The sequence below is a fragment of the Carassius auratus genome, chromosome 4, assembly GCF_003368295.1.
Source record: "Carassius auratus strain Wakin chromosome 4, ASM336829v1, whole genome shotgun sequence".
NCBI classification, from domain to species: Eukaryota; Metazoa; Chordata; class Actinopteri; order Cypriniformes; family Cyprinidae; genus Carassius; species Carassius auratus.
In genome coordinates, this window is record NC_039246.1 from 1,548,552 (window position 1) to 1,569,372 (window position 20,821).

The 20,821-nt window shown below is 41.2% G+C and overlaps 1 protein-coding gene across 1 annotated transcript in view; it reads right to left on the bottom strand.

Annotated features, from left to right (window-relative positions):
• Window positions 1-5,161: 5,161 nt before the first annotated feature.
• LOC113066710 (macrophage mannose receptor 1-like) overlaps window positions 5,162-20,821 on the bottom strand; it is a 30,160-nt gene continuing 14,500 nt past the window's right edge. The window contains exons 3-4 of the mRNA XM_026238689.1: window positions 10,139-10,486; window positions 5,162-5,680 (exon numbers count right to left, since the gene is read on the bottom strand). Coding sequence (XP_026094474.1) covers window positions 5,319-5,680; window positions 10,139-10,486 — 710 coding nt within the window. The 3' untranslated portion in view covers window positions 5,162-5,318. The remainder of the gene's footprint in view (window positions 5,681-10,138; window positions 10,487-20,821) is intronic.

Below are 20,821 nucleotides of genomic sequence, written 5' to 3' on the forward strand. Positions count from 1 at the left end.
GAAATCTAACAGTAAGACGAATAAGATATTATTTTGGCATCGACACTATAGTATATAATGCTTGAGTGATTGTATAATGGTTGAGTGAGTAAATAATGCTTGCGTGAGGGGGGATATTTCTATTTTTAGCTACATGTTTCCTCAATCTCCTCCACTCTCATTTTTATATCCTTTTATTCTTGTATCCTAAGATGGAACTACTGTAGGATATAGGATATATATATCGTCATGTATGCAAATATATCTGTGGAGTTTTTATTGAGCAGGAGTCATTGACACGTCAAATCAGCAATAAGCAACTTTCTCTGTGTGTGTACCTTTGGACACAGATAATTATAATGTAAATAATAAAGATATAAAGTAAACAATTTGTTCTAAGGGCATACTTGCACTAGGCACAGTTGCCTCGTACTGAAGTCCAAACGTGATTGTCCTTTCTTTAACTGAGATATCAGAGGATTATTACGGGGCACAGCTGAGGTTAATGGTGGAATTTGCAGCTTTACTTGCAAACTACATTACTGTCATTAATAAGACGAGAACCAGATACATTATGAATCTAAATGTTCTTGAATTGTGGTTCAAAGGGGTTAATTTTATTTTTTTAGGCTTGATTGTGTTTACGGGATGCAGTCTATTTTTTTTTTCTTTTTATTGTGGATTGACTTGCACAGATAAATTGTTCACCACAAAAATAGCAATGTGCATTAACAAAATAAATATAGTTCATTTTGATTTCATGTGTACTTTAATGGGTTGCTTTTTTAAAAAGATGCATTATTTTTTAACGGTGTCCTTTGAGATTTTTAAAGCCTTGCTGTTCAAGTTTCAGCATGCTGCAAAATTAGCTAGATCCAGGTATTTTTCGGATTTAATTGCCACATATCTTCATAGGCCTAAGATTTTATTTCCCATGATTAATTCAATAATTAATCTGAGTTTCCAGTACCCAAGTGTTGATAAATTCATCTTTGGATGCTGGGTTAGTGCCAAAAACTTTTTAAGCATACTGCTGTTCAACCTTTGCTTAAGAAACGGTTTGGATGAGGGTTCTTTAAATAATTGTCACCCTGTCTCTAAGCTGTCTTTCTTGTCAAAGTTGTTTGAAAAAGTTGTACAACCACAATTGATCCTGTTTTTAAATTCAGCAAATTTATTGGAACCTTTCCAATCTGGCTTCGCTGCTTATCATAGCACACAGTCTGTTTTGTTAAAGGTATCTAATGATATTTTACTTGCAGTTGATGCTGGTAAAAATGCTGTTTTAATGTTACTAGATCTTACAGCTGCATTTGATACAGTTGATCATGATGTACTTCTTTGGTGTTTAGAGCATTTGATTGGTATCAAGGGTACTGCCTTACAGTGGTTCACTTCATAACTTAGAGACTGGTCCTTTTCTGTATCATTGGGCAAATTTTTCTCTTCTTCAGCACCTATTATTAGTGGTGTCCCTCAGGGTTTTTTTTTTTTTTTTTTTTTGATATGTTATATTCTATAGCCTTGTAATTTATGTTTGTTTTATTTAATTATTTAAATGTATTCAAGGAGTCTTGTACTCATTTTTATGTATTGTCAAGGCATATTGTTTCTGCCTTCCCTGTTTTAACTTCTAAAGCACTTTCGGTCAACTGTTGTTCGGTTAAATGTGCTATACAAATAAAATAACTTGACTTGAGGGTTCCATTTTGGGCCCGCTCCTTTTTAACTTATATATGCTTCCATTATGGAATATTATTAGAGGACTGGCTTGATGATGTCAAGAAATGGTTAAAAAATAACTTTCTCCAAATTAATGTTTTTGGTCCCCCGAAATTGAGAAACAGGTTTATTAAGGAACTTGGCAATCATTTTCCCTCAGTTTCTTCTCAGGTCAGGAACCTAGGTGTCATCTTGAACTCTGAATTATGCTTAACCAAGCAAATAAATTTGGTTCTTAAAAATAGTTTTTATCAACTACAGATTATTCATAACTTAAGTCATTCTTGTCGTTGCAGGATTTGGAGAAGGTCATTCATGCTTTTATCACATCACGTTTAGATTATTGCAACTCCTTGTATTTAGGCCTTCCTCAGTCAACCATTTCTCGTCTCCAGATGGTTCAAAATGCAGCTGCAAGGATGTTAACCAGAGCAAAGAAATTTGACCATGTCACCCCGATCTTAACATCGCTCCATTGGCTCCCAATCCATTTCAGAATTCAGTTTCAAATTCTTTTGTTTGTTTTTAAAGCTCTTAATGATCAAGCCCCCTAGTATTAAAAAAAGATCTTATTATCCCACATTCATCTAGTAGATCCTTAATGTCTGATGATCAGTATCTTTTATATGTCCCTCGATCACGTTTAAAAACCAAGGGCGACAGAGCTTTTTCAGTTGCTGCCCCTCGCTTATGGAATCAGCTGCCACTGGATATTCGTCTTGCACCTTCCATTATCATTTTTAAAAAGAGGCTGAAAACATATCTTTTCTCCCAGGTGTTTTAATCTAATCTTTGTACTGTGTTTTTAAGTATATTGTCTTCCATGTTTTTTATTCTTATTTTATATTTATTTATTATTGTTGTTTTTTTAATACTCTGTTCAGCACTTTGGTCAGCTACGTTGTGTTTAAGTGCGCTATATAAATAACATTTATTTACATAATTTACCTTCATTCTACACCACTCTATCCCTTCTCCGATAATCACTCAATGTCCTAATTTTTGAAGCCCCTCCCTAAGAAAGACACGATGGGATCATTTTATTTATTGCATGGAATCTGTTTGTGAGAGTTTCTGGACTTTGATTTCATGGGAAGATTAATTAACATCTTACACATGCACACGCACACATTGTTTTCTAGGTTTTATGGGGAATCTCCATAGATGAAATGGTTTTTATACTGCAAAAAGTGTATTTTCTATTGCCCTACACCAACCCTACTCCTAAAAATACCCATCACTGGAAACTGCATTATCTTTTATTTAAAAAAAAACACCCCCTTTTCGGTTTTAAGGTTTTTGAATTGCATAAATCCCTTTAACATTGTCATACCCATATGTCATCATAGGGAATTTGTCTCACATGAATATATATATATATATATATACAGTATTGTTCAAAATAATAGCAGTACAATGTGACTAACCAGAATAATCAAGGTTTTTAGTATATTTTTTATTGCTACGTGGCAAACAAGTTACCAGTAGGTTCAGTAGATTGTCAGAAAACAAACAAGACCCAGCATTCATGATATGCACGCTCTTAAGGCTGTGCAATTGGGCAATTAGTTGAAAGGGGTGTGTTCAAAAAAATAGCAGTGTCTACCTTTGACTGTACAAACTCAAAACTATTTTGTACAAACATTTTTTTTTTCTGGGATTTAGCAATCCTGTGAATCACTAAACTAATATTTAGTTGTATGACCACAGTTTTTTAAAACTGCTTGACATCTGTGTGGCATGGAGTCAACCAACTTGTGGCACCTCTCAGCTGTTATTCCACTCCATGATTCTTTAACAACATTCCACAATTCATTCACATTTCTTGGTTTTGCTTTAGAAACAGCATTTTTGATATCACCCCACAAGTTCTCAATTGGATTAAGGTCTGGAGATTGGGCTGGCCACTCCATAACATTAATTTTGTTGGTTTGGAACCAAGACTTTGCCCGTTTACTAGTGTGTTTTGGGTCATTGTCTTGTTGAAACAACCATTTCAAGGGCATGTCCTCTTCAGCATAGGGCAACATGACCTCTTCAAGTATTTTAACATATGCAAACTGATCCATGATCCCTGGTATGCGATAAATAGGCCCAACACCATAGTAGGAGAAACATGCCCATATCATGATGCTTGCACCTCCATGCTTCACTGTCTTCACTGTGTACTGTGGCTTGAATTCAGAGTTTGGGGGTCGTCTCACAAACTGCCTGTGGCCCTTGGACCCAAAAAGAACAATTTTACTCTCATCAGTCCACAAAATGTTCCTCCATTTCTCTTTAGGCCAGTTGATGTGTTCTTTGGCAAATTGTAACCTCTTCTGCACATGCCTTTTTTTTAACAGAGGGACTTTGCGGGGGATTCTTGAAAATAGATTAGCTTCACACAGACGTCTTCTAACTGTCACAGTACTTACAGGTAACTCCAGACTGTCTTTGATCATCCTGGAGGTGATCATTGGCTGAGCCTTTGCCATTCTGGTTATTCTTCTATCCATTTTGATGGTTGTCTTCCGTTTTCTTCCACGTCTCTCTGGTTTTGCTCTCCATTTTAAGGCATTGGAGATCATTTTAGCTGAACAGCTTATCATTTTTTGCACCTCTTTATAGGTTTTCCCCTCTCTAATCAACTTTTTAATCAAAGTACGCTGTTCTTCTGAACAATGTCTTGAACGACCCATTTTCCTCAGCTTTCAAATGCATGTTCAACAAGTGTTGGCTTCATCCTTAAATAGGGGCCACCTGATTCACACCTGTTTCTTCACAAAATTGATGACCTCAGTGATTGAATGCCACACTGCTATTTTTTTGAACACACGCCTTTCAACTAATTCAACTAATTGCCCAATTGCACAGCCTTAAGAGCGTGCATATCATGAATGCTGGGTCTCATTTGTTTTCTGAGAATCTACTGAACCTACTGGTAACTTGTTTGCCACGTAGCAATAAAAAAATATACGAAAAACCTTGATTATTCTGGTTAGTCACATTGTACTGCTATTATTTTGAACAATACTGTATATATATATATATATATATATATATATATATATATATAATGTATATATATATTTGGGTATGATCAATAATTGTGGCAACATGTTTTCTTTTAGAAAATGTGATTTGTTTTTAGTCGGTTTAATATGAATGAATTTAAATGATTTGTGCAGCCAGTTTGACTTATTTAAAGCTGTAAATTAACTTATTTTTTTAAGTTAATGATGGAAGTTTTTTTCTTAAGTTTATTTCATCAGACTATTAGTGATGAGAATCAATTTTATAATTTATGGGGTTATTATACAAACCCGATTCCAAAAAAAGTTGGGACACTAACAAATTGTGAATAAAAACAGAATGCAATGATGTGGAAGTTTCAAATTTCAATATTTTATTCAGAATACAACACAGATGATATATCAAATGTTTAAACTGAGAAAATTAGTCATAGCCACACCGGAAATGCACATATATCATAACATGAATAAAAAAGATTTTTTGCCATTTTAAAACCCAATAAGGAAATTCACTTAGAACTTACTAAATAAAAAAAACACAAAAGTAAATCAGAAAGATAATGAAGTGACCAATGAAAAGCGTGAAAGTAAATACATTAGCTCTTATTTTCTGCTGCAGATGAAGTTGAGCTTGTGAGATTCAGGAAGGCTGGTCCAGCGCTGATCTCCTCCAGACTGAACTGCTCCTTTTCTGTTCTCTAGTTTGCAGTTTTCTGGTCTCGTCCCGTTCCCTGGTGCCCAGTTCTGATAGCACACGACCTCTCCACTCAGCCAGAGCCACATGTTCATGACGCAGTAGTTGTGTAAACCCAACCACACCGCTGCAGTAGACGCTCGTTTAACCACGTTCATCACACGACGCTGAATCTCTTCTGAATGAACCGAGAGCAGATCCACATGATTCTGTCTGCAGTATCTCAGAGCTTCAGCCCACGTCAGATACTCCTTGATCAGAATCAGTTTATCTGGAAACCAAACAAACCACAAGCAGAGACGAGAGAGGGACTGATCAAAAACAACATGTAGACACTATGGAGGAGGAATTAGTCATGTCAGACATGTAGCATGAACTGTCTCATTTTACTAATGTAACCATAGTTCCCTGAGTAGGGAACGAGACACTGCGTCCTCTAGGGGTCGCTTTGGGGAACACCTTGTCGTGACCCGTGTCTGAAGCATACTTTGAAAAACAGCAACGCGTTGGCCGGCGACAGCCTCTGACGTCACTACTGGTGCGACTATAAATAAGCACCCAGAGAGCATGTAATTTACTTCTTCGTCTGAAGCTTGCGTCCGAAGCATGGCAGGGAGCTAGAGGACGCAGTGTCTCATTCCCTACTCCGGGAACTATGGTTACATTCATAACCTGAAATAGTTCCCTTTCGAGGGATCTTCGAACTGTGTCCTCTAGGGGTCGCTATGGGGAATATTATACCCACACCGCCATGCTGAGGGGAGTGCAGGCCAGAATCATGGTGAACACTAAGTACCAACTCTACCATTTCCATGGGAGTTGCCCCTGGGATGGTTAGATGGCTGTCAATTACATTATCCCTTATGGCCAAAGGCCTAAGCTGCATACCCAGTTTATTTGTTAGGGCCTCGGCCCGGGGTAGAGCTAAAGGCTTGGAATCAGGAAGGATTCTTTTAAAGGGATACGGCTAAGAGCCCAGTATTTATACAAAGTCTTGCCTGTCACACAGGGGCTACCGCTTGCTCTCGCACAAGTTTGCTGAAGGAGCTGTCTCAACAGATCCCTGGTAGCAATACCCTGCTTAGATAGGTATTCAAGGATACATAAATGTAGTGGCACCCAAGATGAACGGGGCTTTTCACCAACTCAAGAAAGGGCCCGAAGCAACCGCACGGAGCCCTTACAATAAAGGATTTTTAGAAAAAATGCAGAGCACTAGCGTGCGAACTTACCACAGTGTGGATTTCAGAAAGTGCACTAAGACTTCACGTGCACACTTACCATAATATGGATTTTTAAAATACTGTTCTAAACAGGGGCTCTTGTGGCACTCTGATCGAGCAGCTCAGAGATGGAATGATGTATCTCAAAAAATATGTTTTGAGAATATCAACTCAATCTGTGGAATTAATGGTGGAGCGCTCTGGGGAAAAAACAGAGAACGCGGTCTCATATGAGAGGAGAACTCCGAATTCAGAGTAGCGCATTCATACGTGACCCTGCCTGGAAAGGGGACCGAGAATCGCCCAGATATCCTTTCACGTTGAGGGAAACAATGCTTGAAGTGTATAAACATACACACTGGCTGAATGGAGCCAAAGGAACCAAGGTCTAACCATCTCGAAAAGGGAATGAAGCTGTGCACGTAACCCTTACCGTACAGGATTTCAGAGAAGTGTGCAGAGTCTTGCGTGCACACTTACCACTTTAGGAAGTACACAGAGCGTAGCGTGTGTACTAAGAGGTTCCTAAGCATTGCAGAGGCGCTCAACCGCACGGGAGAGGCAAGCTCCAATTTTACAAACCTCTGGCGACCTGGCCAGACATTCATGAAATCCCCTGCAGTGCTGTGTTCCAGTACTAATGATCAGTGAGGCTCCCTGTGATCTCAGCCGCCTAATACCAGAGTACGAGGCCAGAAGGTCAGTGCTGACGGGTGTTAGTAAATGCCATGACTGAGCACTGTAAAAGAGACTCACATAGTGTTAGTAGACACAAGACCACCAGCAATTTAACCCATAAGTATATACAGAAAGGGTTACATACTCACCCACCCTCCTGTACTGAAGCCCCGTTCACAGGGCGCCTCCTTATAGTCCAGACCATCAGTAAGGTGGTTACTATGAATATAGAACCAACCAAAAAGATCATAGGTACAGCATAGGAGACTGTTATGTGAGAACTTTTTCCACCTAACCTCGGTCAGATGGAGAGGTGGTGGTTACAGAGGAATAAGGCAAGGGAGGATAATAGCAGAAGTTAATAACATCCTAAGGGAATGAGTAGCTACCTAGGTATCGCTCCGATACGGACAAGATCGCTGCCTCATCTGAATCACATCCCTCAAGTCCTGCTTACCTCCTTGTGACCCACGATTCCTCTTGCCCCTGCTCACAGGCGGGGGAGGAGCGCGAGCTGCGACACTAGCCTTCTGCGCCCGTCTTTGATCCTCAGAATGAGACGGGCCAGGACCTCTATGTTGTTCGGGCTCAGACCTGGACCTTCGTGGAATGAAGGATTTAAAGGCAGCTGAATGCGCCCTTGCCTCCCTGAACTTCTGGACCACCGTCTCGACACAGGTACCGAAAAGCTCAGAAGGCGAGACCGAGCATCGAGAAGAAAGCCCTTTCTTTCCTCTTGATGTCTGCCAGGTTCACCCACAGATGTCTCTTTGTTACTACCATGGCCGCCATAGACCTACCCATGGCGGAGGTGGCCTGCTTGGTAGCACGGATAGAGAGGTCTGTGGTGCAGTGAAGCTCGGCATACCTGGTCAGCTGAAAGGCCCTCGCCTTTATCCAGGTCCTTCAGCAGGTCTGAAGCACTGCCATGGTGTGCAATGAAGCCACAGCCTGACCTGCTGCTTCCCTCACAGAGAGATAGCTAGCCAGCGTCTCTTCTACAGGGGGCAACTTCTCATAGCCATTTTCACGCATACCCTCGATGTTAGCATAACTTGTATGCTGAAATCGATGGATGCAAGAAGAAAATGGCCTCTTCCATTCTTTTTTGACTTTTGCATGTAAATCAGGCAAAAACGGAAGGCTCACCTGGGCTAGAGGGCTATGGTCAGATAAATAATGCTCATCGAGGCGACCTCAGGGTGTTACTTTGCTGGCACGCTTCCATGGCAAGTCCAACTTTGCCATGGCGCGATCCATAACCTCTAACAGCTCCACATAAGCAGGGCAGGAGGATTGAGAAGGCTTCTTTGCCATCTGCCATCCTATTTTTCATAGGAAACCGCTCACAATGCACGCAGATCGCCCCCTCAAGGACATTGCGCATACGCGCTCTTCGTCCAAACAAGAGACGCAAAGACTGTGTGTGTCATCAGGGGCCCGTTCCTGTAAGTCGCTTATTACATCCGAGATCAAATTACACATCCAAGATGATATCATCGTGCTAATCATGATCTGGATAATTCGGTTCTTCGAACACACCTGTTGTGTATGATTAGTATCGATTGAGTTATCTGAGATAATTGCGCGTTCATTTGTTGGCTTAAAAGGGGATATGTATCGATACTCGAAACCATGATCAGCTGTGCAGCGATTGGCTGGTGGCAAGACGGCAATGTAATGATGTCATATAATTTAAAATGACACCCGGCGAAAAACTTGACAAATTTCTGGACTTTTATAAGGAAACAGCCAAGCAAACAAAACTACAGAAATGTTATAATAGATACATGAAACAGATAATAGATACATGTTTTTATTTTATTGTTTTTTTCATGATTCCCAATTATTTAGATTTGCAATTTAAAATAATTGTGCAGTCTACATTTTTATTTCAATGTAGAAATGATCTATTCATTTCATTTTATATTTTGACAGATTTGTTACGTGACAGCATTAATAAAAAAAAGTTTCTTAAGGGTCAATATCATGTTATCTGCATCTCCTGCGCTCCATCAAGCCACTCTTATAATAGCAGTCATCACTCAAAATAATGCACGACTCTATTATCTGTATAGCATGTGTAAGACAAATATTTCAGTAAAACTGGCTGTGTCTATAGTAGGCTGTTATGGACTACACAGCATTTTTATATTATTTTTAAATCATTTTTTTAATGATTATTATTTTAAATTATTGTCCCTGGATCAGTATGATACTTTTGTAATAAAGTAGCAGTGGTAGCAAACATATTTTGAGTATGAGTTCTGTTTGAAAAGAAGGGGTCTAATCCTGTTTACATGAAATAAGCTGCTCCCGAGCAGGTTTAAGCTTACGGACATGTTGCTATGACAGCAGTTCCGGGATGAGCTTCAAAGAACCAAATAATCCAAGATCACGCCAAATTGTCAACATTCAAATCCAGCTAACTGAGTTAGCGAGATACGAAGAACAGGCCCCAGGTGTCAAATAATGCCGACACAGATGTACACACCGTTTAAACGCCTTGCTAGTGGATGCCATGATAAACAAAGAAAGATCGCTCTTACCCTGGTTGTTTCTCAGATGCACGCTTCAAATAAAACAGTCAATGAAGACGAAGAAGATAAATGACGTGCTCTCTGGGCGCTTATTTATAGTCACACCAGTAGTGACGTCAGAGGCTGTTACTGGCCAACGCGTTGGTGTTTTTCAAGTATGCTTCAGACATGGGTCATGACGAAGTGTTCCCCATAGCGACCCCTAGAGGACGCAGTTCGAAGTTCCCTCGAAAGGGAACTTTAAGAGATCTTGAGGTGATGGATTGTGTTTTGTGAGGATCTACTCACCTTCATGACACACAAAATGATTCTGGTTGGTGCAAAGGATGTCATTCCATTGTCTCTGAATTCCTAGTTTCATCTCTGTACAGTTTTCACCACCTCCCGAATTATTAGGTTCATTAGATTTCCAGTATCTGAATGAGGAGTCAGACTGATCTGACCACTGCCATGAGTCTCTGAACAGACCAATCCAGATCCATGATCCAGATGAGTTATTATCACTGATGATCTTCTGAACCTGTTGATTCTCATTCTGGTTCTTCACACTGACCAGATCGGTGTGATTCTGTCTGCAGTAACTCTGAGCATCTCTCCAATTCATCTTCTGATTGACAAGGACTAGTCCTGTGTTCACTTTAAGAAAAATCAAATGAGAAAAAGAATCATGAAGCTATTAGTTTAATATTCTTTTGTTGCTTTATGGTTTAGGGGTGGAAACATCAGAAACACATCATTCAAAGCCCTGAGCTGCTTTTACAGCTGGTGATATACTGAACATTAACGAGGTTCAAGATATTTTCAGCTCTACTATGATCTGTCTAAAAATGTGATTCTGATTGGCTGGATTGTGTGCATTCAAACCATTAAATAAAACGCACACATTCAGTCAGACATTCATTCGCACACAGAGAAACATTTAGAAGTACAGTGTAGGGTATTAGAACATGAGGGGCCAAAATCCACAAAGAGGCCCAAGATAACAGGGTGTTCATGAATCCAATCCTAGAGCCAGTCTGTCTGAAGCAAGCCTAACCAGCCAACTCTCTCATAGAACAGTTTTCAACATGAACACAAATAACACAATGATAATCCCAACTCAGGAAGGAGATTGTCAAATTTCTGGGCAAATATCCAAGATGATGGTCAAAGAGATGCACATCATGACCATCACATGTAAATCCAGGATAGAAATCAAGAGTTTCATTGGATTGGTTTCCCCCACCCCAGAGGAAAAAGGACCAGACTGAAATTTCCTCTAAACCCTTTTGACCTTTGTTCCTCAGAACACATTCTCCAGTTTACAGCGTAGCACAGAAACCGTCTTTTAGAGATCTAGATGCACCAAAATTATCTCAAAAGGACTTATAAATGAGTATTAGTCCTTTGCTTAACTCTGTATCATGTTATTCACTCATTGTGTTTGTATTTTTAATGACTATTGTATAGCTTTAAGGGATAGTTCACCCAAAAATCTAAATTATGTCATTAATAACTCATCCTCATGTCGTTCTGAACCTGTGAGACCTCCGTTTATTTTCAGAACACAGTTTAAGATATTTTAGATTTAGTCCGAGAGCTCTCAGTGGCTCCATTGAAGCTGTGTGAACAGTATACTGTTCATGTCCAGAAAGGTAAGAAAAACATCATCAAAGTAGTCCATGTGACATCAGAGGGTCAGTTAGAATTTTTTGAAGCATCGGAAATACATTTTGGTCCAAAAATAGCAAAAAATAGAATGATATCCTACACTGGATCAATGCATTGCATTGTGTTCTTCTGATATAAATTCTGTGTTATTTCTCTCAGCACGTCTTCTTCCAGAAACAAGTAGAGAAGGTAGCAGGGATGAACTTTTCATGTTTGTTTACAGATGTGGGCATTGTCTCCTGTGGATGTTTACAATTTGAAAAGCGTGATTGGCTCGTGGGCATGACTGCATTAGAGGTAATGAATTGATTTCATATGGACAACTTAAATCCTTGTTTAGGATGTGACTTCGATTAAAAGTAGAAATTTCACGCTTTCTATATATATATTTCTCATGTCTTTGAGGCATGTATTCACGGAGATTCATGACGTTTTATTTACGTGTTTGTGAAGAGCGGTGACAGATGTCAGCACCCGTTTTTTTTTCTTTATTTTACAAAAACACCTTGTTTCTTGTTATTATGACTGTACACAAATAAAAGTAGACCCTTTGCAGTTTCAAACAATACCTTATCTGTATGATCAAAACTGACAGAGTATTTTAGTTATTTTAGTGGTCATAAGGAAAATATAAGGGGGTTATCCTCACATTCTCTGTTCCTGCAACTTGTATGAATGAGTGAATATGTGCGTCTATGTATTTTTGGTTTATTGGATAAATCTAAGACACTAAAAACTAAAGACTTAGTCATGTTGATATTTAATTCATAATTCCTTCTGAGCTGAATTGACCTGTTTCCCTTAAAACAGAAACCTGATGTCAACCCTGCACCATGAGTTTTATTATAAATAGCTTCACTTATTGAATCACTACATTACATTTCTCTTTATGGAGTTAAGTGAGGTTAACTAAAGTTCGGGAGCAGGGCCACGCCTCAAACAATCACCTGACTTCCAAACCTCGATAAATGCCGGGCCACCTTATACCGCTCTGCTAGTCTCATTCTCTCGAAGGACAGGTGTACTTGCCTGGTCTGAACGGCGCTGTTTGATTCATCGTCACTGACGACACTCGACGATCACCTCTCATCATTCTGATCACAGTCTCTTTCAGAGCGTTCACGTTCGATCATCCACATTTTGGGCCTCGAGCACACACTCACACACTCATCTCAGGCGGATCCTGAGCCCAACCTCCTTGCTGTCCGTCAGTGAGATCCGCGGGCTGCATTCGCCATCTTCATTAGCGCGGTGAACGCCGAAACGGAATTCCCGCTCCCGTCGCAGCCCCTGTCATTGCACATCTTCTAGAATCCAGAGCCGAGGACAACTGAACCACGGGTCACCTTCTACACGCTCTTAAATCCAAGGTATCCAGTTCAATAGTGCAGATAACAAACAGTTGTGTCAACTTTATTTAGTTCAATTAAACTTCTGTCATGACAAACTTTGAGCCCCCCAGCACTTCCGGCAACTCTACTCTCCGTCACACGTGACGTCACGGGAATTCTCCTCCACAGCATCAAACCACAGTGCCCCCTAGCGGCAGGCAAGATGTAATTCCACCTACTCTCATTCAACCGATCTCCCTTCTCTATGATCACATTTCGTTAATAGCTCCTCTCACAAACATCCTTTCATCCCAACATCCATTCCTATACCCTTTCTTTCAGCTGATTACAGCAATACGGCTCACAGCCCAAAGACATGCAGGCTGGTCAAATTGAACAGTGTAAACTGTTCCCCCCTTGACACGTATGTATTAAAGACTTGTGCATGGATTGATTTTATGTATTAACTGATTTTGCCATGACTTATAGCTTCATATGCTGGTATGTCTTAATAAGTAAATAGAATCTATCAGAAATACGGCTCCATGTTTTCTAATAATTGTCTACAGCTACTTCTAAATTCCAGATGCCCATTCACCATCCCTCACGCCACCCAAAACTAAAGGAGTGACACGTCTTCTGTATTCTTTAGTCTTCGCTCATGCAGACCAGCCGGTCTCCCTTCAACCTTCAATTCTATTTAAATCTTCTTTTCATTCTCTACCTCCCAACCTCCCTCCCTCCCCGCATCTTTCAACACGCCCCACTGACAAACATCCTTTCATCCCAACATCCTTTTTTTCACCCTAACTTCAGCTGTTTACAGGAATATGGCCCTTTGTTTCTAATTATCTAACTAATCTGACAAACACCGTGTCATAATGTTGTTACTTCTGCCCAAATAGAATTATTAAATCTGCAGCTACCACCACCACCACCACAGCGGTACCTCAGGTGGATGACCTCACAACTAACAACAGCACCACCTCTACAGTGCCCAGCGGTTGAGCCTGCAGTTAACAACAGCACCACCAGAAGTGCCTCAGGTGAAGCGATCATTTAGCTACAACAGCACCGCCATCAGCGCCTCAGGTGAAATTATCATACACCTACAACAACATCACCAGCAGCGCCTCAGGTGAAACAATCATACAGCTACAACAGCACCGCCATCAGCGCCTCAGGTGGAACGATCATACAGTTACAACAGCACCGCCACCAGCGCCTCAGGTGGAACGATCATACAGCTATAACAGCACCGCCACCAGCGCCTCAGGTGGAACGATCATACAGCTATAACAGCACCGCCACCAGCGCCTCAGGTGGAACGATCATACAGCTACAACAACATCACCAGCAGCGCCTCAGGAGAAATGATCATACAGCAACAACAGCACTGCCATCAGCGCCTCAGGTGGAACGATCATACAGCTACAACAGCACTGCGATCAGTGCCTCAGGCGAAACGATCATACAGCTACAACAGCACTGCGATCAGCACCTCAGGTGGAACGATCATACAGTTACAACAGCACCGCAACCAGCGCCTCAGGTGGAACGATCATACAGCTACAACAGCACTGCGATCAGCACCTCAGGTGGAACGATCATACAGTTACAACAGCACCGCAACCAGCGCCTCAGGCGAAACGATCATAGAGCTACAACAGCAGCGCCATCAGCGCCTCAGGTGGAACGATTATAGAGCTACAACAGCACCGCCACCAGCGCCTCAGGCGGAACGATCATAGAGCTACAACAGCAGCGCCATCAGCGCCTCAGGTGAAACGATCATACAGCTACAACAGCACCGCCATCAGCACCTCAGGTGGAACGGTCATAGAGCTACAACAGCACCGCCACCAGCGCCTCAGGCGGAACGATCATAGAGCTACAACAACATCACCAGCAGCGCCTCAGGTGAAACGATCATACAGCTACAACAGCACCGCCATCAGCGCCTCAGGTGGAACGGTCATACAGTTACAACAGCACCGCAACCAGCGCCTCAGGCGAAACGATCATAGAGCTACAACAGCAGCGCCATCAGCGCCTCAGGTGGAACGATTATATAGCTACAACAGCACCGCCACCAGCGCCTCAGGTGGAACGATCATACAACTACAACAGCACCGCCATCAGCGCCTCAGGTGGAACGATCATACAGCTACAACAGCACCGCCATCAGCACCTCAGGTGGAACGATCATACAGCTACAACAGCACCACCAGCAGCGCCTCAGGTGGAACGATCATGCAGTTACAACAGCACCGCAACCAGCGCCTCAGGCGAAACGATCATAGAGCTACAACAGCAGCGCCATCAGCGCCTCAGGTGGAACGATTATATAGCTACAACAGCACCGCCATCAGCGCCTCAGGTGGAACGATCATACAACTACAACAGCACCGCCATCAGCGCCTCAGGTGGAACGATCATACAACTACAACAGCACCGCCATCAGCGCCTCAGGTGGAACGATCATACAGCTACAACAGCACCGCCATCAGCACCTCAGGTGGAACGATCATACAGCTACAACAGCACCACCAGCAGCGCCTCAGGTGGAACGATCATGCAGCTATAACAGCAGCGCTCCAGGAGGAACGATAATTCGGCTACAATAGCACCGCCAGCAGTGCCCCAGGAGGAACGATAATTCGGCTACAACAGCACCGCCAGAAGTGCCTCAGGCGAAACGATCATTCCGCTACAGCAGCAAAACCACCACAGCAGAGCCTCAGGTGAACGATCACACAGTTAACAACCGCTCCACCTAGACCTCAGCGGAAGGGCCCGCAGCTATCTGCACCACCTCAGCAGCGCCTCAATTGGACGAACATGCTCCTAACAACAGCATTGTTACCTTATTCAGGTTAAGATTAGTCAGTGAGAGCGCACAGTCCTAAGTGCATGTGTAAGACTGCTGACTGTTTCTATAGCAACCAGGAAGCTTCTAATAGCAACTCCAGTGATGTGCAGTGTTTGGCTCTTTCATTCAGAAGGTGGGGCTTCCTGTGATTAAGCGACCTATTGAGCATTGCATGTTCTATACTGTTGCCCACACAGACCAGCCGGTCTCCTTCAACCTCCAATTCTATTTCCAAACCTCTTTCCATTTCTACCCCTCCCTGCATCTTGCAACACACCCCACTCACAAACATCCTTTCATCCCAACATCCCTTCTTCCACCCTTCCTCTATCCCTACCTTCCCTACCCTCTCATCCTCCCATACCCTCTCATCCTCAACCCCTCCCCCACTCATGACATCCTTTCATCCCATCATCCTTTCTTCAGCCACTGTCAGGGCCGCCTCTCTTCTACAGGTGCCTCCACACCTGTGCATTCCGTGATGGAGCCACATGAGAAACTCCTGCTCTCATAACCCTACGATACCAGCAGACTGACTTGCAAAGCACCTCCGCACTCCTATCAACAACCTGACATAGTCGACAGGCCACCAGCTAGAAGAGCTGTATATGGATGCAATACCCTAAGTAGACTTCAGCAGTTAATATGGTGGTTGCCCGGTTGATTCTGAACAGCCTCCGGAATTCAGTTCCTACAATTCACAGTCAAAAGCAGTCTCCACAGCATTATGAAATGTGTCCCATAGTCATAATATAACATCCTTGGGGGTTTGAATAGTCCGATTCTACTCATCTGCTTCGACGATGCAGAAGAAATTGGAAACATAAACAAGGGATGATTATGTTTGGCAGTTATGCAATTCATGCATAGACCAACTTAATCTACTCAACAAGAACTCCTCCTCCGAGCAACTCTTATACCACGACTCCTTAATCTCATAAACCGACTCTCGTCTTGTTTCCCATTCCAGAAGTTACACTTGGCCCCTGGAATAAACATGCATCTCTCGCCAGTCATACCACTGACCAAACACCAAATAGGCTTCCCAAGAAGCCATTCTTAATCGCCTTGCTCCAAGCATGATCTTCACGATACCTCTCCGGCCAGAACTGTCTCAAAGCTTCCTTCCCATCAACCGACCCGCTGTATATCTTCAACTTAACATCCAACTCTCATTCCTTCCTCAGATCCCCACGTGCATTTAAACCTACTTGAGGGATCAACTATTCCTTCGAATAACCACTGGCTGCGATTGCCCAGCTTCTCTCTTTCCAACACATTCATATTTAAAGGCTTTCGAAAAACAAAAACCCACGTTATCCATCTAACGCCTGAACTAATCAGCCTCTGCAACCTCTCCGTACGAACAGGCATACTGAGCTCACGTATCTCAACTCTTCCCAACTTTGGGGGCCTTCATTGTCTGGCCTATATATACGCTAGAGACGGTACCCCCGCCCTGAGTCTCCCTGAGCCATCAATTCAAGATGCTCTGATCAACCTGACCATCATCCCATTCCCTCGACCCCTTCATCCTCTTTCTACTCTTCCCCAGTTGCATAGCTGGTTTGTGGCGTGGTCCTAGCTGGTGAAAAAGGGTTTATGTTGTAATGGGATGTTATAGGCCAGACTCAAATTAATCTATATATGAAAAAAAGCCCTTGTAGGGTTGTGTTGACATTCTGAAGGCTGAAAATATCAAACTGAATCTCTACTGATGTTTTCTCTAGAATGTTATCTACAGTCTTGTTCAAAATAATAGCAGTACAATGTGACTAACCAGAATAATCAAGGTTTTTCGAATATTTTTTTATTGCTACGTGGCAAACAAGTTACCAGTAGGTTCAGTAGATTCTCAGAAAACAAATGAGACCCAGCATTCATGATATGCACGCTCTTAAGGCTGTGCAATTGGGCAATTAGTTGAATTAGTTGAAAGGGGTGTGTTCAAAAAAATAGCAGTGTGGCATTCAATCACTGAGGTCATCAATTTTGTGAAGAAACAGGTGTGAATCAGGTGGCCCCTATTTAAGGATGAAGCCAACACTTGTTGAACATGCATTTGAAAGCTGAGGAAAATGGGTCGTTCAAGACATTGTTCAGAAGAACAGCGTACTTTGATTAAAAAGTTGATTAGAGAGGGGAAAACCTATAAAGAGGTGCAAAAAATGATAGGCTGTTCAGCTAAAATGATCTCCAATGCCTTAAAATGGAGAGCAAAACCAGAGAGACGTGGAAGAAAACGGAAGACAACCATCAAAATGGATAGAAGAATAACCAGAATGGCAAAAGCTCAGCCAATGATCACCTCCAGGATGATCAAAGACAGTCTGGAGTTACCTGTAAGTACTGTGACAGTTAGAAGACGTCTGTGTGAAGCTAATCTATTTTCAAGAATCCCCCGCAAAGTCCCTCTGTTAAAAAAAAAGGCATGTGCAGAAGAGGTTACAATTTGCCAAAGAACACATCAACTGGCCTAAAGAGAAATGGAGGAACATTTTGTGGACTGATGAGAGTAAAATTGTTCTTTTTGGGTCCAAGGGCCACAGGCAGTTTGTGAGACGACCCCCAAACTCTGAATTCAAGCCACAGTACACAGTGAAGACAGTGAAGCATGGAGGTGCAAGCATCATGATATGGCCATGTTTCTCCTACTATGGTGTTGGGCCTATTTATCGCATACCAGGGATCATGGATCAGTTTGCATATGTTAAAATACTTGAAGAGGTCATGTTGCCCTATGCTGAAGAGGACATGCCCTTGAAATGGTTGTTTCAACAAGACAATGACCCAAAACACACTAGTAAACGGGCAAAGTCTTGGTTCCAGACCAACAAAATTAATGTTATGGAGTGGCCAGCCCTATCTCCAGACCTTAATCCAATTGAGAACTTGTGGGGTGATATCAAAAATGCTGTTTCTGAAGCAAAACCAAGAAATGTGAATGAATTGTGGAATGTTGTTAAAGAATCATGGAGTGGAATAACAGCTGAGAGGTGCCACAAGTTGGTTGACTCCATGCCACACAGATGTCAAGCAGTTTTAAAAAACTGTGGTCATACAACTAAATATTAGTTTAGTGATTCACAGGATTGCTAAATCCCAGAAAAAAAAATGTTTGTACAAAATAGTTTTGAGTTTGTACAGTCAAAGGTAGACACTGCTATTTTTTTGAACACACCCCTTTCAACTAATTGCCCAATTGCACAGCCTTAAGAGCGTGCATATCATGAATGCTGGGTCTTGTTTGTTTTCTGACAATCTACTGAACCTACTGGTAACTTGTTTGCCACGTAGCAATAAAAAATATACTAAAAACCTTGATTATTCTGGTTAGTCACATTGTACTGCTATTATTTTGAACAATACTGTAATTTAGATAGTTCCAGTGAAATATGACCCTTTACAAGGAGATCATTTATCAAATGTCTAAGTTGCTAGTACTTGTAAAATTCTTTATTGTTGATATCAAATTCACTTTTTAATTCAGTAAAAGATTTAAGGGTGCCCTTTTTAACAACTTGCTTAAAAGAAACAATACCTTGATCTTTCCACTTCATAAATAGTGTGTTTCCCATAGAAGATGGTAGATCTGGGTAAAAGGACAAATTTGTGAGTGCAAACTGCTAAATCTTTTGAGTTCCTGCCAGGCTTTCATTATATTATACATCTCAAATGTCTTTACAAAGCCATTTATCCATTTTATATTATTAATGTAAGGGAAAGATGTTAATGACAATGGGTAAATGGCTTGTTTCTCGATATCTATCCATTGTGCATTGTCTCGAGAGTATTATAACTGAAATTATGGAAGCCCTAGTCCCCCATTTTCTTTTGATTTGCATAAAGTTTTAAGAGCAATCTTTGGTGGATGGTTATTCCAAATAAAGGAGCTATCTTCTTATTTAAAGTTTTGAAAAATGCATTATTTAATTAGCATGGTTGAATGAAAAAGATAATTATAGCATGGCAGTTCATTCATTTTAACCACATTAATTCTTCCCAGGAGAGAGATGGGAAAAAGAGACCAATAATAAGTCATCCCTTATTTTTTTTATTTAATGGTAGATAATTACTGCTATACAGATCCTCAAGGTTAGATGTTATCACCACACCCAGATTCTTAAAACCCGTCTTACTCCAAGTGAAAGGTGATATACTACAAAGATTTTCACAAATTGAAGAGGATAATAGGCAGGCATTAGACTTGGTATAATACATTTTGTAACCTGATATATTACCAAAATCATTTATAAACTAAGTTTTATAAAATTAAGTTAAATATAATAAAATATCATCTGCGTACAGAGATATCTTAAACACACCGTAAACGTGTCTTAATATGTAGCGGAAAAACACCCAATCTGGCAACAACACCAGTGTCGCACCGCCGTCCGCCGCATACGTGATGCCTCATCAAAAAACAAAAAAAAAAAGCATGGAGGCGACAGCAGCATGTAGCAAGAAGGCGTTTGATCATTTAAAAGAAGTTTATGTTTATGACAAGGTCGGTGAGAATGGGAGACAAAGCATTAAAGCAACAATCGGGAAATGCTGTCCCCTCAATGCTAATGTAAACCCTGGTTGGATAAGGATTCAAAATTGGATATGAAGATGAAATCTGATGCATAGCTTCATTGTTAAAACTGATAAAATAATTGCTGTCTGTGATTCTATATGGGCTTTTGCAATAATTTTGAAAAAGTAATAGCTCGAAGCAACATATGGAAAAAAGAACTTTGAACTAGTTCATTTTTGGAACTTGTGAACTTAGTTCAAAATTTTGTAGTTTGAACTATGAACTGAACTAGTTCATTTTAAAATGTGTGAATTGTACTTTGAACTAGTTCAGGTAGAAAGTGAACTTTCCCAACACTGAGCCCCATCATACGTTCCTTTGTTGCCCTTTTCCTTGCAGATGTATAAGATATGTTCCCTCTAATAACTGCCTTTGCAGCATCCTACATAACTCCTGGTGAAACACCAGAGGCAGCATTATCTGTTCTATAATATTAAACCATTCTTTAAATGTTACTACATGCATTGTTATTATTAAGTAATGAGGAATTAAACCTCCAGTGTTTATATTGATGTAAACCTTGACCTATGGAGAGACTT